This window comes from Chenopodium quinoa, unplaced genomic scaffold (genome assembly GCF_001683475.1).
Source record: "Chenopodium quinoa cultivar QQ74 unplaced genomic scaffold, ASM168347v1, whole genome shotgun sequence".
In the NCBI taxonomy this organism is placed as follows: Eukaryota; Viridiplantae; Streptophyta; class Magnoliopsida; order Caryophyllales; family Amaranthaceae; genus Chenopodium; species Chenopodium quinoa.
This window is the reverse complement of record NW_018742205.1, coordinates 2,391,237-2,409,273: the sequence shown is the minus strand read 5'-3', so window position 1 is coordinate 2,409,273 and position 18,037 is coordinate 2,391,237. Positions and strand designations below refer to the sequence as shown.

Here is an 18,037-nt window from a genome sequence, read left to right as displayed (position 1 = left end):
AAATAGTGACATGGTATTCATACTTGACCTCATCATATCTAAAGAGAAGGAAGTAACCATATTTAAGTGAATAGTTCTTCACAAAACATTCCCAACCTTTGCTTAGCCACACTTTGCCACCTTCTTTAAACAACTCTACTCTCCAAACTTTACCATCATTTACGCTTAGTTTAGCGTAATCATTTGCTAATTGCTCTTCATAATACGTCCTCACGTATTTTTCGGGTATTCTCTGCCTCCCATAAAATGAAGCAACACAAAATATGTCATTTAAAATTAATCATCAAAAAACTACTAGCAACAATTTTGCATGAACCCTAAATTAATACATTGAAATAAAAAAAAAAATTATAATGAACTTACTAGGTTGTGACTTTGAGTTGAAGGAGCAACAATAAGTTTGTAAAAACAAGGTCCTAGTGCTTGCAAATTGTCAGGGGTTGTTTCTGGAATTGTTGTTAATGCAATCTTCTTACCCTTGATTTTGTTGCCTTTCTCAAGGACCTGCATTTTGTAGATTGTGAAATAGTGTACACTAGTTATTGGCTACGGGGTTGATATGACCCTAATAATTTACACTCTTTTCTAGTAGAGTGTCTTTTTGTTGAGGACAACGGGACGAAGAGGAAGACTTTTGTGGGTTTGATTGGCGGAAGGTAGAGAGATGGTTGTTAAGATCTTAAGCTTGAACCAGATCAGAGGTTCAACAATAATGGTGAAAAGTAACAGAAGTTTCTGGAAGAAAATAGAGAGAAAAAATGAAGAAGAAGATTTTGTGAATTTTTGATTGAATAGTTTAAGTTGTAATAATGCTTACAAACATGTATTTATACAGCATTCAATAAGCTAAGCTTAGCAATTAGGGGAGAAAGCAATAAGTTTGTTACAACATCTTACAAAAATGAATTGATGGAAGTAGCTTAGCAAGTGTATGTATATATGGTAATTAAGTTGCACTGTTGCATGCATGCGATTGACGTACATATGTAAAACCCTTTTTATTTAGTGTTTATTCAATCAAACTAAACACATGCATTATTTTCTAATTTTCATTGGAGGAAATTCAATTTAAAGCTCATCGGATGATTTTTTTGGTGTTTAGAGAGCCACAAGGACGGGTGATGAGAATCGATCCTAGGATCTCTTGAAATCGGGAAGAAAGCTCTAACCATTTATTGAGTTATCCCTCACTCTCAAAGATCATCTAATGATATATACTGCTAGGAATTATTTTTGCATATTGGTTATAGTCTTATAGACAAAAAGTGAAAGAGGTATTTGCTTGTTTTAAAAATCAGAAGACATAATCCTTTATTTCCAAACTATATACAATACTATATTCATTATTTTTGTTTATTTGTACAAAAAATTATAGAAGCAGATCAGATAGCCCTATTAATACTCAATATCACAAGTTCACAACTCGGATTTAAGTTATTTAGACTTGTCATTTTTAGATTAGTCCAAACCAGTAGATTATACGTACTCCTTATTAGAGATTGAAAATTAACAAATCCGATAAATTTTGAACTAAATGTGGACTATTATAAATCAGTTATAATTCATCTGATCTATTGTTCTCTTTCTATTAGTGTTTGGAACATGTTTCGGGGTTTTTTTATGTGTCCTGCGGGAGAGTTACAATACCAAGACTGACCTCCGGCTGCCTGTACTTGCAAAACCACAGAGACTCCTAGGGGTGGGAATTCCGCCTCCAAGGATCAAGTTAGAACGCGTATGAGGAGTATAGTGCGTAATGTAAATACTTCTCTCTGATTCAGAGAATTCTGGAATAAATGTTGCTCGATTTTTGTGTGGATTGAATGTGTATTCAATAAATGAATGCCCCATAAATGAGGATGGTTCCTCTATTTATAGGGAAGGGGATCAGTTCCCCTTCTAGGGTTTAGGTGACACGTGTCAGTAGAGGGTTGGATCCCTTTAGGCCTCTCTAAGACTGACTCATGCCAGCAGGCTATTGGGACACGTGTTGTATTAACAGTTGTCCATTTGTCAGGGGTATTTTTACCCCCAAACATTAGCCCCTCGAAAGGAGTAATCTCTCTTTTAAGAGGGATTGTTCCTTTCGAATATGAGACCCCTTGAGCCTCTTTGGTCTGCATTTGTCTAGTTCAATTAAGGAGGGATTTGATTGACTTGGAAAATTTTGATACTTTGAGCGGTATGACATTTTCTAAGTTAATCAACTCATAATAATGATTGCCGCTGAACTAGACAGATGTCGACTCTTATTGCTTTTAGCCCCTTTATGCTGATAGCCCCAGATTAGGCGGACTGTCGACCATAGAGTGGGGGTAAGCGCGCAATATTATCTGGCCATTGGCCTCTATTTGATCATCCGGCCATAGGCTTTCGATTGATCATTCTGGCCATTGGCCTCAATTTGATCATCCGGCCATTGGCCTTCGACTGATCATTCCGGCCATTGGCCTTCGACTGATCATTCCGGCCATTGGCCTTCGACTGATCATTCCGGCCATTGGCCTCAATTTGACCATCCGTCCATTGGCCTTCGACTGATCATAGAGCAATGTACCACCCAAATGGGAGATGCTCTCTGCGACGAATTCAACCGAATGGGCGTCGCCATACGCCTCCTCCTGCTGGAGCAGACGGATTGTTTTATTTTAATAAGATCATCCGGCCATCGGTCTTCGCCTGATCATTCCGGCCATTGGCCTCAATTTGATCATCCGGCTATTGGCCTTCGCCTGATCATAGAGCAATGTACCACCCAAATGGGAGATCTCTCTGCGACGAATTCACCTGAATGGGCGTCGCCGGACGCCTCCTCCTGCTGGAGAACACGGATTGTTTACTTTTAATAAGATCATCTGGCCATTGGCCTTCACTTGATCATTCCGGCCATTGGCCTTCGCCTGATCATTCCGACCATTGGCCTCAATTTGATCATCCGGTCATTGGCCTTCGACTGATCATAGAGCAATGTACCACCCAAATGGGAGATGCTCTCTACGACGAATTCACCCGAATGGGCGTTGTTTGGGGTAAAATTACCCATGCCACGTGGTCCAATAGCAAGCTGACACGTGTCAGTCCCTTAGAGGCCCAATGGGATCCAATAGGATGCTGACACGTGGCATAGTAACCCTAATAGGGGAACAGATCTTCTTCTACTATAAATAGAGGAAATACCTCATTTATTATGGATTCATGCACAGTCATAAATACAAACACAAATACCGAGCAATATTAATTGCAGAATCTCCCGGAATCCGAGAGACTACTTACTTTCCGCATCCTTACTCACTCAAACGTATTCTAACTTGATCGTCGGAGACGGAACTCCAACCAACTGGAGTCTCCGTGCTTTTGCAGGTACAGGCGGTCGGCTACCAGTTCTGGTGTTGTAACTCTCCCCAGGACACATCAAAAAACCCTGAAACACATACTATCCAAAAATTAAAACAAAAACAATATTTTAGGTCTCTAATATAGGAAAACAGGAACTACGTTATAAGACGGAGAGAATCCTTCGTATTTAAAGTGTCGTAAAAAAAAAATTAAATTGAATCGGTTTTTGGTAACTAGCCTTGTTATATGTTGGACCAACTTTGTCTGGATGGGCCTGGTTATATCTGAATAGGCCTTTATAAATGTGCCTTCATTCCTTCGACCCATACTAGAGTAGGTATTAAAAAAGTTAGGAATATTTGAAGCAATACTTAAATTTCAATTCCAATTTAAAAAGTAACAATTTTTACGAGCGCTTATTATCTTCACTGTATGCAATTCAAATTCTACCAAATTAAGATTATCCAAAGGAAATAATTTAAATAATATAATAAACATTTTATATTGCTACTACATCAGTAATTGTGTTACCTTAACTTTTAACTTTAGGAAAAGAACTTAAATAAACCATTCCTTTGTAATTGTAATATATATAAACATGACTAGCGTGAAGTATGTAGATATTACGATACGTTATCAATCGTGCAGGATGTTGGTATTCCACATTGTCCTACGCATTAACCCTGATGTGGATTAAACCACGAAAAGGGATACTAGCAATTAGGGTTAAACCTAATTCAATAAGTTTTGATCTTTTCGACTCAAAGGAGAAGAAAAGAACGTTTCAAAATTAACTCACACAAATCAATCTCACAATTTTTTTATTTTTTAATTTTAAACTCAAAACATCTAAATTCTCATTAATAAAACAAATATTTATAGGCATACAATCCCATGCCTGATAGGATAAACAAATCTAAAAGATAAAATAAAATCCTAACAAACTCTAATTATATCTTATAAAATGATAATTTTTCCTAATCTTTATCCTTAATAAATCATATGAATACGATAAAATAAATCCTAAAGAAAATAAATCTAGACTCCTAAACCTTGATGCTTGATACGCATCCAACCCAATAAATTTTTTTCATGTAATTGGTGGTGTAGTTTTAGGCTTCTTCCAACGGCTGAAAAAGTTCTGTGTTCCTTTCGAACCGTTACTAGTTCAACGTTGAATCATTTTATCTTTCTTCGTTGTACTCCGTATTAAAATTTGCATGAAAAGGGATTAATTCATAACATAAGGTTAATTAATTTAATTACTAATCATTACATCTTTCAAAAAAAAAATAAAAAATTACTAATCATTACATTTTCCCACGTATGTGAGTCTATCATATAATCAATTTGCTAATAATGATTAGAGTAGTCCACCAAACTTGTTTGCTACATCGAAAGGTCGAAGCCGAGGTTGGTGACCACATATTAGCCTAACAAAGCTACATCGATCTATCATAAAAACAATTTAGGTATGATGTATTATACAACCAATTATGAGCTATCGTTGAATATGTGTTTATGTTTGAAATTTCTCTAAAAAAAAATAGTGAAAAGTTACATGGCTAACCAAATTAACCTTAACAAAAATTTGTTATCAAATAATACTTACAAGAGGCTACTAGCTCAAGAATTTTGACGAGGAGAAGTTCTACAAATGGGGCAACTAGCTTTAGCTCTTAGCCACGGATCAATACAACCAGCATGGAAGCGATGAAGACAATCCGGTAACGTTTTTAGGGTGTCACCACGTGAGTAATCCGTCAAGCATATAGGGCAGTTCTTGTCATCGCCGGGTTTAATCTGGCGCCTACTCTCGCCAATCACCACCATTGGATACGAGTTAATCGTGGTCAGATCAAGTCCAGCGACATCTGCTAGCGTAATACTATATCTATCAGAGTCGGTATAAACTGTATTGGTCGTAGTAATAATAGCTGGTTGTTCAACATTTTTTCTTGACAGCAGAATGCACAAAGTACAGCTGATGAAGATTAAAAATAACACTACGAATGTTGTTACTATTGCTACCAATGTGCGGTACTCTAACGAGTTTTTGTTGGAGTCCGAAGCTGCTGGAGATGTCCAAGTGAAGCTTTCTATAAAAGTCGAAAAAACACAAAAACAAATTATAATCCAATATTCAATTCTTCGTTTTCAAAATATAAAAATAAATCTAACATAAAATCCAAGTGCAGGCCATTTTGTAGACCTCAATTGGGATACTGGGGAATAACTTTTAAATCGCATGACAGAGCTAAAGAGTTATAATATTTATTTTTCCATGCCAGACAGAAAGCTAAACAAGTTAATTAGGAAATAAAGGTATCATTAGATATGTGACAAATTAAGAGTAACGCTACAAATGTAGTATGTATTTCTTACCACATGACTCACATGTCTGTTTGTCCCAAGTAAGGTCGATGCTTGAATGATTACTCAGCTTAGTTATGTTAAGTTTGTATAATCCATAATTTGTTGGAACAGAAACAATCTTCATTAACTTGCAATTAGTATTAGTGACATTAACTCCTCGCGGTACACTAACAATCTTGTAATTCGAACCTCCAAGGCAGTCGATTTCATCATATAAATCGCTATGATCACCAACTCCAGAGCAGTTATACACCCAAAAATCCTTTTGCCTTACCCCTCGAAAAGGGGTTGTGGTAAGATTTAATGATAACAATTTTTGCGGAAGACAATTACTCGGATCCGAAAGCTTTATTTCCCTTAACGAATAGGATATAGCATCAACGGTGAAGTTTCCAGCATTTGGGAGACGTAGAAGGTTGCCTAACTTATGATCACAATACAAATCAAAACCAGGGGAACCACAAGACTTGGCCTGCTGGCCTACTATGCGGAAAGGAAACTTGATCGGTATTGGCACGAGCGAAACGTTTCCATTACAAACCGTGGCCTCGCAAGGCTCGGCGTTGCAAGTCCTCGGCATACATAGCAAATGAAGTGATAGAAATATGATGAAAATGCTAGAAAAATTCATGTTTTATTTTTGTTGGGATGTTGTAAGGTTGTATTGAGTGGTCTCCACATTTTTCTTCTACCCTATAAAATTAAGCTTTAGGCTTAATCTAATTGCTGAAAAAATCATTTAAACATGTACTAATTCAATGATGAATTAGTCTAGCACTTTTCATGTTGGCTTGTTGCAAAGAAAGAGATTGATTCAATACATAATAATTGTGTTTTTTTTATGGATTATGGAGCACCTCTTAAAGCCAAGGAAAAGGCAAAATCCCATTTAAATCTTAAAATAAGTATATATATTATATATAGTATTGACTTGTTATTACTTATTAGACTATTAGTCAACGCCAAGAGCAAACTATTAGAAATTGAAATGATGTACCAGCTTGCATAATTATATATGCATGTCATTGACTTTAGTTCCCTGAGTATTCATCCTTATAAATGATAAGAAAATTAATTTAAAAGTGGTGGATGGTTCATCCAAATTATGGCCAATTGACCAAATTAGTAAAAAAAAAAAAAAAAAAAAAGACCTTTCACGACAATTTGGTAAAAAAAGTTAACACTATGCGACAATTTGGTAAAAAAAATAAACTCAGGTAACATTTAAACCATAAAATTGTTTTTTTTTCCAGCAAACTCTTCAAAAGTCCTAATTAAATTGTTTTGTATTTTTTAAAATTTATTTTTTTCATTTAAAATTTAAATTATTATGTCATCTTCTTTTTAGTTTGCTAAATTTTGAATTATATAAATTTATTTCCAACCCTTTTTTAAAAAAAAAAATTGTTAATAATGGTTAGGAAAATTAAGTGAAAATTAGTATTTAATCCTTTTTTTTCTTCAAATATTTATTTCCTTATAAAGGGTTGGAATTTTATGTGGAAAAATATATATATTTTTTTTTAAAAAAACCACGAAAACGATAACAATCGCAAGTAGTTTGTTGGAAATTTTGTATTTTTAGGCTTAATTGTCGCCTGAGATTTTTTTTTTTTTTTTTTTTTTTTTTTACCAAATTGTCGCTTGAGGTTGGGCTTTTTTACCAATTTGTCTCTGGAGCAATTTTTTTTACCAATTTATCGCTAAAGGTCTTTTTTTTTTTTTTTTTACCAATCTAGTCAATTGGCCTCCAAATTATAAACGACAATAACTCTTTAGGACGTACCAAAATTTGCCTCTAACTATATAAGACAAAGAATATGGACTTCTACGCATAGGATAAGGCCTATAGCCCAACGTATCAACAACTTCTTGAAAAGTATAATGTACATACTACGTAGTAGCATCAACATGTGGAGTATATTAGTTGCATATTTTATAATATAATAAAGCTTTAAAGATAATACATAATAGTATACCAAGCTAATTTGGTGAAGTGGGTGGGCTCGAACTTGTGATCCATGTACTTAAATTAACATTTGCTGGTTTAATAAGGTCCTTCATACGAAAAAAAAAAAAAAAAAAAAAAATCACTTACTAAGACTCTAGTTAAAAGATTCAGTTTGGTCATTTTCTCCCACAACTTTTTTGGATCACTATAATTCAAAATAGTTTACAAACTAATTTCAACATCGAGAAAATTTCCATCTTTCCCTAAAAAAACGGAGATAATGTTTATCCCTTTTAATATATACAGAACTGTTTCACAAAGAAAACGTTATACAATTGAATGACAAACATGGTTTAAAAAAAAAAAAAAAAATTGAATGACAAACATGAACATATATACATCATTGTTATAACACGCAATATGTGAGATTGCAACTTAATTAAATTATAAATACAAATTGTCGATGATCAGCAAGTAGCATAATTAAGAATTAAGTGGTGGAAAAGTTCTACAAATTGGGCAAGTAGGTTTAGCAGAAAGCCATAAATCAATACAATCAACATGGAAGCGATGAAGACACCCTGGTAACACTTTAAGGGAGTCACCAGGGATGTAATCCGCCAAGCATATTGGACAATTGTCATCGTCCGGTTTGATCATGCGTCCGCTCTTGCCTATCAACACCGTCGGATATGAGTTAATCGTGATCTGATCTAGTCCGACATGATTTGTATTTGTGGTGGCAGTGGTTGATGCTTCAACATTTCTCCATGAGGACAGAGAACCGCGATAGCAGCGAACTAGTAATAGAATCAAGGAGACAGCTACTAGTGCTGTTACTCCTATTCCTATCCAAAAATATTTTCGTGGTTTTTGCTCCCTCGAGCTAGAAGCTGTTAGCGGAATGGAGTCCGTGTTAAAATTTCTAGCTAGAGTCTAGACAAAGTACCAACTAATAATTTTTATATGTTGATGCAAAATATACACAAAATATTCTATACTTATTGTTAAGGATATAATAAGGTGTAGTCAATTAACTTGCAACATTATGAGTATTAGGCTTGCCTATAGTCCTATACAAAATAACTCTAATTATAAAAACTTGACTTAGATATGTAAATGAAGATGAGATGAATCTAACAAGGAGTCATTGATTATTACTTTTCAAGTATAAATCATAAAACATGGTTAAATATTTATTTTAATAATAATTCAAAAATTAAAACGTTATTGATTACTCCTACAAAGGTTTTCAAGGGAATTTCATAAATAGAAAAAAAAAACACGAGTTTATCTCCTTTGCAAAACTATAAATATATCAATAACTTTTTATTAAAAATAGGCCCATAAATATACAATACACGACGTGCTGAATAGGCAAATTTGTTGATTTATTTATATTACGATTTTGCCCTGCATGTGATATTTTGTTGATCAACGTGATTAATTGGGGCTTCTTCCGAAATGTATGGTATTCTAAATCAAGCAAGCTAATTAAGTAACTAGACCGAGAAAACAATTTAAAATGGTGTTACTTACCACTTGGATGAAGACAGGTATGTTCTTGTATATCCCAAGTAAGGTAAATACTAGAATGTTGATTCAGCTCATTGAGATGGTAATAGTCAAAGATAGTTGGAACAGAAACATTCTTCACAAACGTACAATTGGAATTGACAACTCTAGTGTATGGACCCGCACCTATAATGGTATAATTTGAACCTTCGAGGCAACCAATTTTACCGTCGAATAAGCGGTAATCATCAGCATTCCCGGAGCAGTTATACACTTGATATTTACTAACTAGGCTTCCTGGCCGAAAAGGTGAAGTTGTAAGATCCAAAGATAAAAGTTTTTGTGGAAGACAATTATTTGGATCCGAAAGGTTTATATCTCTTGTAGGATAAATTATGTAATCGACGGTGAAGTTTCCGGCCTTAGGGAGTTCAAGGAGCGGCCCTCCTAGCTTGTCGTCGCAATACATGTCAAACCCGGGAGAACCACAAGTGCAATTGACCTTACCATCTATTAAGCGGAATGGAAATTGTATTGAGATGTAGTCTTTTTCGATGGTACTAGTATTGTTGAAAGACGGTGTTTTCTTACAGATTCTTGTGTCACATGTCTCGGCATTGTTCGTCTTTAGCATACATAGGAATTGGATGGAGATGAGAGAATATAAGATGAGCGTGTTGGATTTTCTCATGGTTATTGACATGATTTTAATTAAACTAGTCCAATATGAAGTAGTTTATGAGGTGTTGTAACTCATTAAAAACTACGAAAGAATCGAAATATGAACTATTCTAGCTCTCGTCATTGCTTTGATTGTTGCAAGAAATCGAGTTGATTTGTAATATTGTAGTGTCCTTAAATCATGGACCAACTCTTTAGACTAGGAAAAGGGCAACATACATGTTTAAATTAGCATATGTTGCTTTGACTTGTTTATTAGTCAAGATCCAAAAACGATTTATAAATGATTATTTGGGTATGTTGTGCTAAATTTTGCTTTGACTTTTTATCATTTAATCGCTCCAAAAACGATGTATAAATGATTATTTGGCTATGCTGTGCTACTTTAATTTGCTAGTATATATGGAGTATCGTCATGTCATTGTCTTAAGGGATTTTCTTACAACCATAGATGGTAGCTAATTTAAGTGATTGTCTATGAATTAAAAATTATATGACTCATGAGGTCTAAGAGCAAATTGCCCAGGTCCCATCAAAATATTGTACTTTATAAGACGGACTTTTCTTTCCCATTTCTCCAATATGAGACAACTCACATAAAGACAAATTAACAAAGGAGTTTCAACAGATATGCATGACCGATATACATTAGTAAAACTAAACATTAAATACAAGCATTTTTTTTTATCTCACTTACAGTAAATAATTGACCTTATATGGGAGGGCGTGGAAGGTAGTTTCCATAAACATACAGACCGAAATTTGTCATACAAAATTTTGTTTACACCTAGAATATACACAATAGTTTCATAAGAAAAAAACACTACATACAATTGATGAATGAAGGACATACATGTATGGAAATATTTATAACGAGCAATATATGAGATTGCCGATATAGTAATAAATTACACATGATGATGATCCACAAGTAGCTTAATTAAGAATTGCGTGGTGGAAGAGTTCTACAAATTGGGCAAGTGGATTCAACCGATAGCCATAGATCAATACAATCGACATGGAAGCGATGAAGACACTCAGGTAATATCTTAAGGGTGTCACCAGCTAAGTATTCAGTCAAACATATTGAACATTTATCATCATCTGGTTTAATCAGGCGGCCACTCTGGCCAATCAACACCGTCGGATATGAGTTAATCGTGACCTGATCAAGTCCTCCGTGTACATTAGAAGGTGTTGAACTTTGCCTCTGTGAAATTGCCTGATTTGTACTTGTGGTAGCATTGACAACAGGTGCCTCAACGTGTCTCCCTGACGATTCAGAGCCACAAATGCAGCACACACAAAATATTATAAAGGCGAGTGCTATTGCTGCTACGGCTGCTACTCCGATCCAATAGAAGTGTGTTGTACTTGGATTTTTACCGGAGCTAGAAGCTGTCGAAGGAGGGGTTTAGGTACGGTCAAATTTTCTAGACTAAGTACAAATAAAATAACACAATTTAAAACATACTAATAGCAAGACTAAATCAGCTAGCAACTAATTTTGATGTTTAGTACATTTTACTAAAATTCAAAGAAATAAGCAGGCTGAACAAGAAGTGAAGAAACGAATACAGCAAAACGAAAAGAGAAGTCACTCACCACATGAATCACAATACTTCTCATCCCAAGTAAGCTCAATCCTTGAATAATAACTCAAATAACTGAAACCAGCAGTATAACGTTGCAGTTGTGGAACAGAAACAATCTTAATCAACGTGCAATTATATTCATCGACATTAAAATCTGGGCCGCTTACACTTAAAACGGTATAATTTGAACCGCTAAGGCAATCAATTTTTTCATACGACCCGAAGATGTCAATAAAATCACCATCTTCAGAGCAGTTATACATCCAGAAATTCTTACTATTATTTTGGGTTTGTGGTAGGAAAGGAGCTATCAGGTAAGATTTAGAGATAACAACTTTTGTGGAAGACAATCATTTGGATCCGAAAGCTCTATAAGTCTCGAATAGTAATATATGGCATCGATGGTGAAGTTTCCAGCATTAGGGAGCTCAAGGAGGGGGGCTAACATGTCATCACAATACACATTGAACCCGGGAAAACCACAGGACTCAGGCTGGGTATTTACTAACCGGAAAGGAGACATGATTGAGATATCATTGATGACATCGGAAGATACTTTTTTCTGGCAGCTCGTTATGCCGCAATATTCAGCACTGCTCATCTTTGATATACATAGAAAATAGAAGAATATGTGAGGGAAAAGTCTTATGGAATTCTTCATGCCTTATTTTCCTTGTGTTTACCAAATACAATTTGGTAGTTGCAAATTAAATAATTTGTTTCAAGCATAGTCCAATTGCTAATCTTGCTATTGACATCTTGTGTTACAAAAATAATTAGTGCTAATTCAAAGATGGAAATTTTGAATTCTGTATAGTTGACTTGCTTTAAAATCTTAAAAGGAATAACATTAATTTAGCCTAGTCTATATTTCAATTTATTATAGAATATGCCTTGAATCAATAAATTCAATATATAGCTTCAAGTGATGATTGCAGATTGGTCAAATGGTGTTCAGTTTGAATTTTGTAAAGTCGGTTGGATACTTGGATGTAGTACTTCAAATTATGTTCGTTAGTAGAAAAGACAGTAGTTTTCATAACATACAGAAAATCTATCATAAAAATTTGTTACACCTTGAATATACCCAATTGTTTTATATAAAAAACACTACTTGAATTCGTATTACTAATACAATTGATGAATGACAAACATAAAATATGGCATTTTTATAACGCACACCATATGAGATTGCCAGTATAACAAATTACATATGATGATGATGATCAAGGAGCTTAATTAAGAATTGCGAGATGGAAAAGTTCTACAAATGGGGCAAGTGGATTCAGCCAATAGCCATAAATCAATACAACCAACATGGAAGCGATGAAGGCACTCTGGCAATATTTTAAGGTTGTCACCAGGGAGGTAATCCATCAAGCAAATTGAACAAATGCCATAATCTGGTTTGATCAGGCGGCCGCTCTTGCCAATCAACACGGTTGGATACGAGTCAATTGTGACCTGATCGAGTCCTCCTCCTCGATGTACATTATTAGATGGTGTTGAACTTTGCCCTTGTGAGATTGCCTGATTTGTACTTGTGGTAGCAACAACAGGTGCTACAACATTTCTCCCTGACGGCGGCTGAGGTCTGACTCTGCAGCAAACACAAAATATCAACAAGGCGAGTGCTACTCCTGCGAATTCAATAACCGACCAATCTGATGTGTTGCCGCCATTGCCGGAGCTAGAAGCTGTAGAAGTAAGAATTCAGATCAAAAATACTAGACAAAGTGCAAATAATATTCCACAATTTATAGTGTTCTAGTAGCAAGACTAGCAACTAATCAATTCCCTTACAAATTAATTGTGTAGGCACATACAAAAATGGCATAGTATATTGCAATTTTTTTAGCAATAAGCAGGCTAATTAATTAAACATGCAAAATATGAACTGCTAATTAAGACAATCAATTTTATCGTACGAGCCGAATCAAGATCATCATCTCCAGAGCAGTTATACATCCAGAAATCCTTAATTTTGTATTTTGGTAAGAAAGGATATATCGCGGTAAGATTTAGAGATAACAACCTTTGTGGAAGATAATCATTCTGATCCGAAAGCTTTATATGTCTCAAAGAGATGTCTATGGTCTCGATAGTGAAGTTTCCAGCATTAGATAACTCAAGGAGGGGGCCTAACTTGTTATCACAATACACATCGAAACCAGGGGAACCACAGGACTCGGGCTGATGATTTACTAAGCGGAAAGGAAAAGCGATAGGGATGTGTTTGAAAGAATGTATGTTGTGGCAGTTCATTGTGCTACAATTTTCAGCGCTACTCGTCTCTAGAATGCATAGGTAATAGTGCAATATGAGAGGATAAATGAACAACTTTCTGAATTTTTGTGGTTTAATTTCCTACTGCTTTTACACAATAGTCCAATACGATTTGTTTTGTTACAAGTTGTATTTGTTTTGTTTTTAATTTCCGAAATGCCACTGTGAGTAACAAAACCTGTTACTCACAGTGAGTAACAGGGAATTAGCGGTTTTCAAGCTTAGTCCAATAGTTGAAAGGTCTTATAATTATATTTGACGAAGTATATAACAAAACCTAATTCAAAGATTAAGTAACTATATAATTTTGACCCAATTTCTTAAGATTTACCTCATTAAATTGCCCTATTATATGCAACACGAGCCTATATAAAGACTATAAAGAGTGTAAACCACACTAACTAACAATACACAAGTAAACGAACGCACACATTCATACATACACAATGGCTCGATGAAGTATATATTGAGTATCAATTCAACAATAAGTATTGTAAGCATATACGCGAATAATAAGCATTGTGGAACAAGAATGGGAGAAACAAAAACAGCGATTGAAATAAAAGGAGTCACTTACCAGAGTTACCACATGAATCACAATAATACTCGCTAGTATCCCAACTAAGCTCGATACTTGAAAAATTACTAAGCTTACTGTAATTGCCAAAAGTCGCAGAAGCTAGTGGAACCGACACGGTCTTAAGCAACGCACAATTAGATTCGTCGTGCATAGGACCTAAGCTCACACTTAAAACGGTATAATTTGAACCGCTTAGACAATCAATCTTATCGTACAAGCCGAAGGGATCAGAAAAGTCACCAACACTAGAGCAGTTATACTCCCAAAAGTCCTCACTTTTGTCAATTAGTTGCAATGGAGTTATCGCAGAAAGATCTAGAGACAATAACTTATTTGGAAGACAATTATTCGGATCCGAAAGCTCTATAAGTCTCAAAGAGCCGTCGAGGGCATCGATAGTGAAGTTCCCCGCATTAGGGAGCTCTAGGAGGAAGCCTAATTTGTCATCACAATACACGTCGAATCCAGGAGAACCACACGACTCGGACTGACCATTTACTAACCGGAAAGGATAGGCGACTGAGATATCGAAGATGTCGTTTAAAGTCTTGCAGCTCATAGTGGTGCAATCATCTTCACCCTTGCTAATCTTTAGCATACATAGGAAATAGAGGAAGATGAGAGGGAAAATGAATGGCTTTTTCGAATTTTTCATGCTTTGTTTTTTCTCCTTTTTACCCAATAATAATACGATTTGTTTTCAAAACAATTATTGTATTTGTTATTTATTATGTATGTGCCACAAAAATCAAATAATACTGTTTCATTAATTTCTCACAAAATAATACTCCGTATAATAATCAATCCTCTTCATGATTTTCTCCTCGACAAACTTTCATACTTTTCTAGTACGCTAAACCCTATATTTTATAGGATAACCTAGAAATCCATTAGGATATTTTACTCATAAACCCTACATCAATTTGGATACTATACTTAAAAACTCACATCAATTGGATATTATGATCCTCAAAAACCCACATCAATATGGATATTATACTTAGAAACCCACATCTTGATATTTTACTTACTCGTCTAAATAATCCTAAATGTTTCGTTAAAAAAAATAAATGGTTAAGATTTAATGATTTTTTATTTTTTAAATGTTGATATTAATTAAAAATTAAGTTAATTATTTCCTGATTAAAAATTAAATTTATTTTTTTATTTTCAATTTTATTCATTATTAAAACTGAATTTCATAAACTAATTTGAAAAAAAATCAATAAATAGATTAATTAATATTCAAAAATTTAAAATGAATTCCGGCCTGAACAAGGAAAATGAATTACAATTAATTTTAGCATTTAAAAATAATTCAAAAATCATTAAATCTCAACCGTCCAATTTTAAAAAATTGTGGTAGACTGTAGAATTTTCATAACAGTACCACAAGTTCATGGTACAATTACAAATCATTTGATACATGAGTTCATACAAATCAGATGAGCAACATAAGTATTAAAAAAAAAGTAATCACCACTAATGACAATATGTTTGGGAAAATGATGAAAATCTGAGTAGAACCTTCAAAAAAAAATATTGAGATACTTGTAACACCAAAACTATATATAGTATATTCGATATTCCAGCAACAACCACGTAAGTTGAGAAAATACGAATTCCTCTGAATATGTATATAATAGTTGGCCATCTCTAGTGCACTTAATAATATATCGCGTAATTACATTGCTCTCTTCGGTCTCCTAGCAGCACCTTGGGCTGAACTCTCTGGCTTATCAATGGGAAGACTAATAAAGGAACCTCGGAACGAGTTTGGCTTCTCCTGTTGCAAGAAAGGCCATAAGTTGGGTGTAGTCAAGGTTGTAGGAGGATGTTGGCATGCAATACACGTAGCCAAACAAGAAATCGCGATAACAGGAACTATAGCTAGGACTGCTATGAACGCCATGCTCTTAATAAACGGCTACTTTTATTTTTGCTTATAAATATTTCTAGCAATAGTGAATTGAATTATGAACGAAGATGATTGATCCAGCTAATAAAAGCATTATTTGTGGGCATTATATTTTGACAATGTATGAAATAAATTGATTGGTTGGCACGTCCAAGTTTAATTTAGGAGTACTCATTCAAATTCATAAACTAGTTTAATGCTTGGAACTCATTATCATGCAGCGCGTTTTCTGTGTGGCTGGCTACACTGTATGGTCGGCTGACATACACCAAAACACTGATCGAGTGACCCCTGACCGATTGAGTAACCTTTGACCAAGTAACCCCTGACCGATCGAGTAACCCCTAACCAAGTAACCCCTGACCGAGTAATCCCTAACCGACCAACTAACCCTTGATGACCGACCGAGTAAACCCTGAGTAACCCTTAATCGAGTTATCTCTTACCAAGTAACCCCAGCCACACGGTGTGCCCAGTCACATATGAAACTTTGTAGTTATCAAGAATTCGAACTCATTTTTCTCAACTAATTCTTGATAATGACTATTTGGATAATATCCATACATATAATGTCAATCAACTACGAGTATATATCATTATCTTAAAACAAAAAATAGTGAAGCAAGCTCATATGTTTTGGTAAAATATGAAGATTTTAATTACCTATACATATTTTCACCACGCATTTGGATCTTAAGCATACACTTTTTTTTTTTTTTTCTGAGAAAATACACCTTAATTGATAACCAATTCAATATAATACCTAAATTCCTACATATTTTAATTACTTCAATTAAAGTCTCAATTGATTTTCAATTCAACTAATTTTATAGATCTTGATTACTCAAATGCAAGATGTATGCTTGTAGATAAATGATATACAGAGTATGATTGAGATACATATTGTTGAAGTCTGTTAAAACTTGAATATTTTGATGTAATCTCTTTTTCTATACATGGAATTTAATATAACAATTTTGATGTATGCAAAAGCTAATCAAATGTTTTTATATAATTTCTGAATTTGTATTAGTTCAATTATTTATGACAATATATCAATTGGTGTTGTTTTTGTTGATTCATGATTAATATTTCTACTTTTAGCTTAACCAATAAAGTTTAATATAAAGAGGCTTAAAATCAAGTTTCATAAATTTCATATTGGAGCTTAACTCCTCTTTTTGGAAGTGAAGTTGTATCATATATCTGATTATTCTTTTTTTTTTTTTTTTTTTTTTTTGAAAGAATACATCTGATTATTCTTAACAAAATGTAATTATGAAACAAAAAATTTTACTTAGTCCTTGCTTAGAGAACATCAGAAATATAAAAGAAATAGCAGAAAGAAGCTAAAATATTTAAAATAAAAGACTTTTAACTTGCAATTGCAAATTTAAAAAATTGTTGAAAATGTCCTAGAACCCCAAATAAAAGAAGGCCTAACAATTTTCATTAGTGGGGGAAAACTTTCAACTTGAACGTGCAAACTAATTAGTCTCCCCCTAAAAACTGACCTCTCAATCATCTTCATCATCCAAAAAAAACTTTATATTTAATCAAATCTTGTACATTTGATCATGTTTCTTGTTGAAATATTATCTTTGATGCCAGTGGTGGGTGCATTATGTCTCCTAAGCTGTATTAATGTCGCGTGCCACGAAGCTGATTCGGAGATTTTAATAACTTTGAGGCCAAAAGTGGCCTACACCTCCAAGTCCATGCCTAAAGGGGAGGATGAAAAACGATGTTCGATATGCTTGGATGATTATGAAGACGGCGAAATGGTAGAGTTTCTGGAT

General features: G+C 34.3%; 3 protein-coding genes across 3 annotated transcripts; all 3 read right to left on the bottom strand.

Annotated features, from left to right (window-relative positions):
- Window positions 1-4,962: 4,962 nt before the first annotated feature.
- Window positions 4,963-6,292, bottom strand: LOC110726475 (RING-H2 finger protein ATL22-like). The gene is made up of 2 exons (XM_021905956.1): window positions 5,722-6,292; window positions 4,963-5,435 (listed from the first exon to the last, which is right to left on the bottom strand). The coding sequence occupies exons 1-2, from the start codon at window positions 6,290-6,292 to the stop codon at window positions 4,963-4,965; spliced, it is 1,044 nt and encodes a 347-aa protein (XP_021761648.1).
- A 1,854-nt stretch (window positions 6,293-8,146) lies between these two features.
- Window positions 8,147-9,869, bottom strand: LOC110726467 (putative RING-H2 finger protein ATL21A). The gene is made up of 2 exons (XM_021905947.1): window positions 9,203-9,869; window positions 8,147-8,556 (listed from the first exon to the last, which is right to left on the bottom strand). Exons 1-2 carry the CDS (start codon window positions 9,867-9,869, stop codon window positions 8,147-8,149), a joined length of 1,077 nt encoding a protein of 358 aa, XP_021761639.1.
- Window positions 9,870-10,799: 930 nt separating this feature from the next.
- Window positions 10,800-11,717, bottom strand: LOC110726456 (RING-H2 finger protein ATL57-like). Its single transcript, XM_021905938.1, has 2 exons — window positions 11,465-11,717; window positions 10,800-11,131 (listed from the first exon to the last, which is right to left on the bottom strand). Exons 1-2 carry the CDS (start codon window positions 11,715-11,717, stop codon window positions 10,800-10,802), a joined length of 585 nt encoding a protein of 194 aa, XP_021761630.1.
- Window positions 11,718-18,037: the final 6,320 nt, after the last annotated feature.

Bases quoted from the DNA above. Each gene is read 5' to 3' on its own strand.
- LOC110726475 (XM_021905956.1), bottom strand. From the start codon at position 6,292: ATGCCGAGGACTTGCAACGCCGAGCCTTGCGAGGCCACGGTTTGTAAT. The intron at 5,436-5,721 runs GTAAGAAATACA...CGACTTTTATAG, and splicing joins ACAGACATGTGAGTCATGTG to AAAGCTTCACTTGGACATCT.
- LOC110726467 (XM_021905947.1), bottom strand. From the start codon at position 9,869: ATGAGAAAATCCAACACGCTCATCTTATATTCTCTCATCTCCATCCAA. The intron at 8,557-9,202 runs GTAAGTAACACC...TTCCGCTAACAG, and splicing joins TACCTGTCTTCATCCAAGTG to CTTCTAGCTCGAGGGAGCAA.
- LOC110726456 (XM_021905938.1), bottom strand. From the start codon at position 11,717: ATGTATAACTGCTCTGAAGATGGTGATTTTATTGACATCTTCGGGTCG. The intron at 11,132-11,464 runs GTGAGTGACTTC...CTGAATCGTCAG, and splicing joins GAAGTATTGTGATTCATGTG to GGAGACACGTTGAGGCACCT.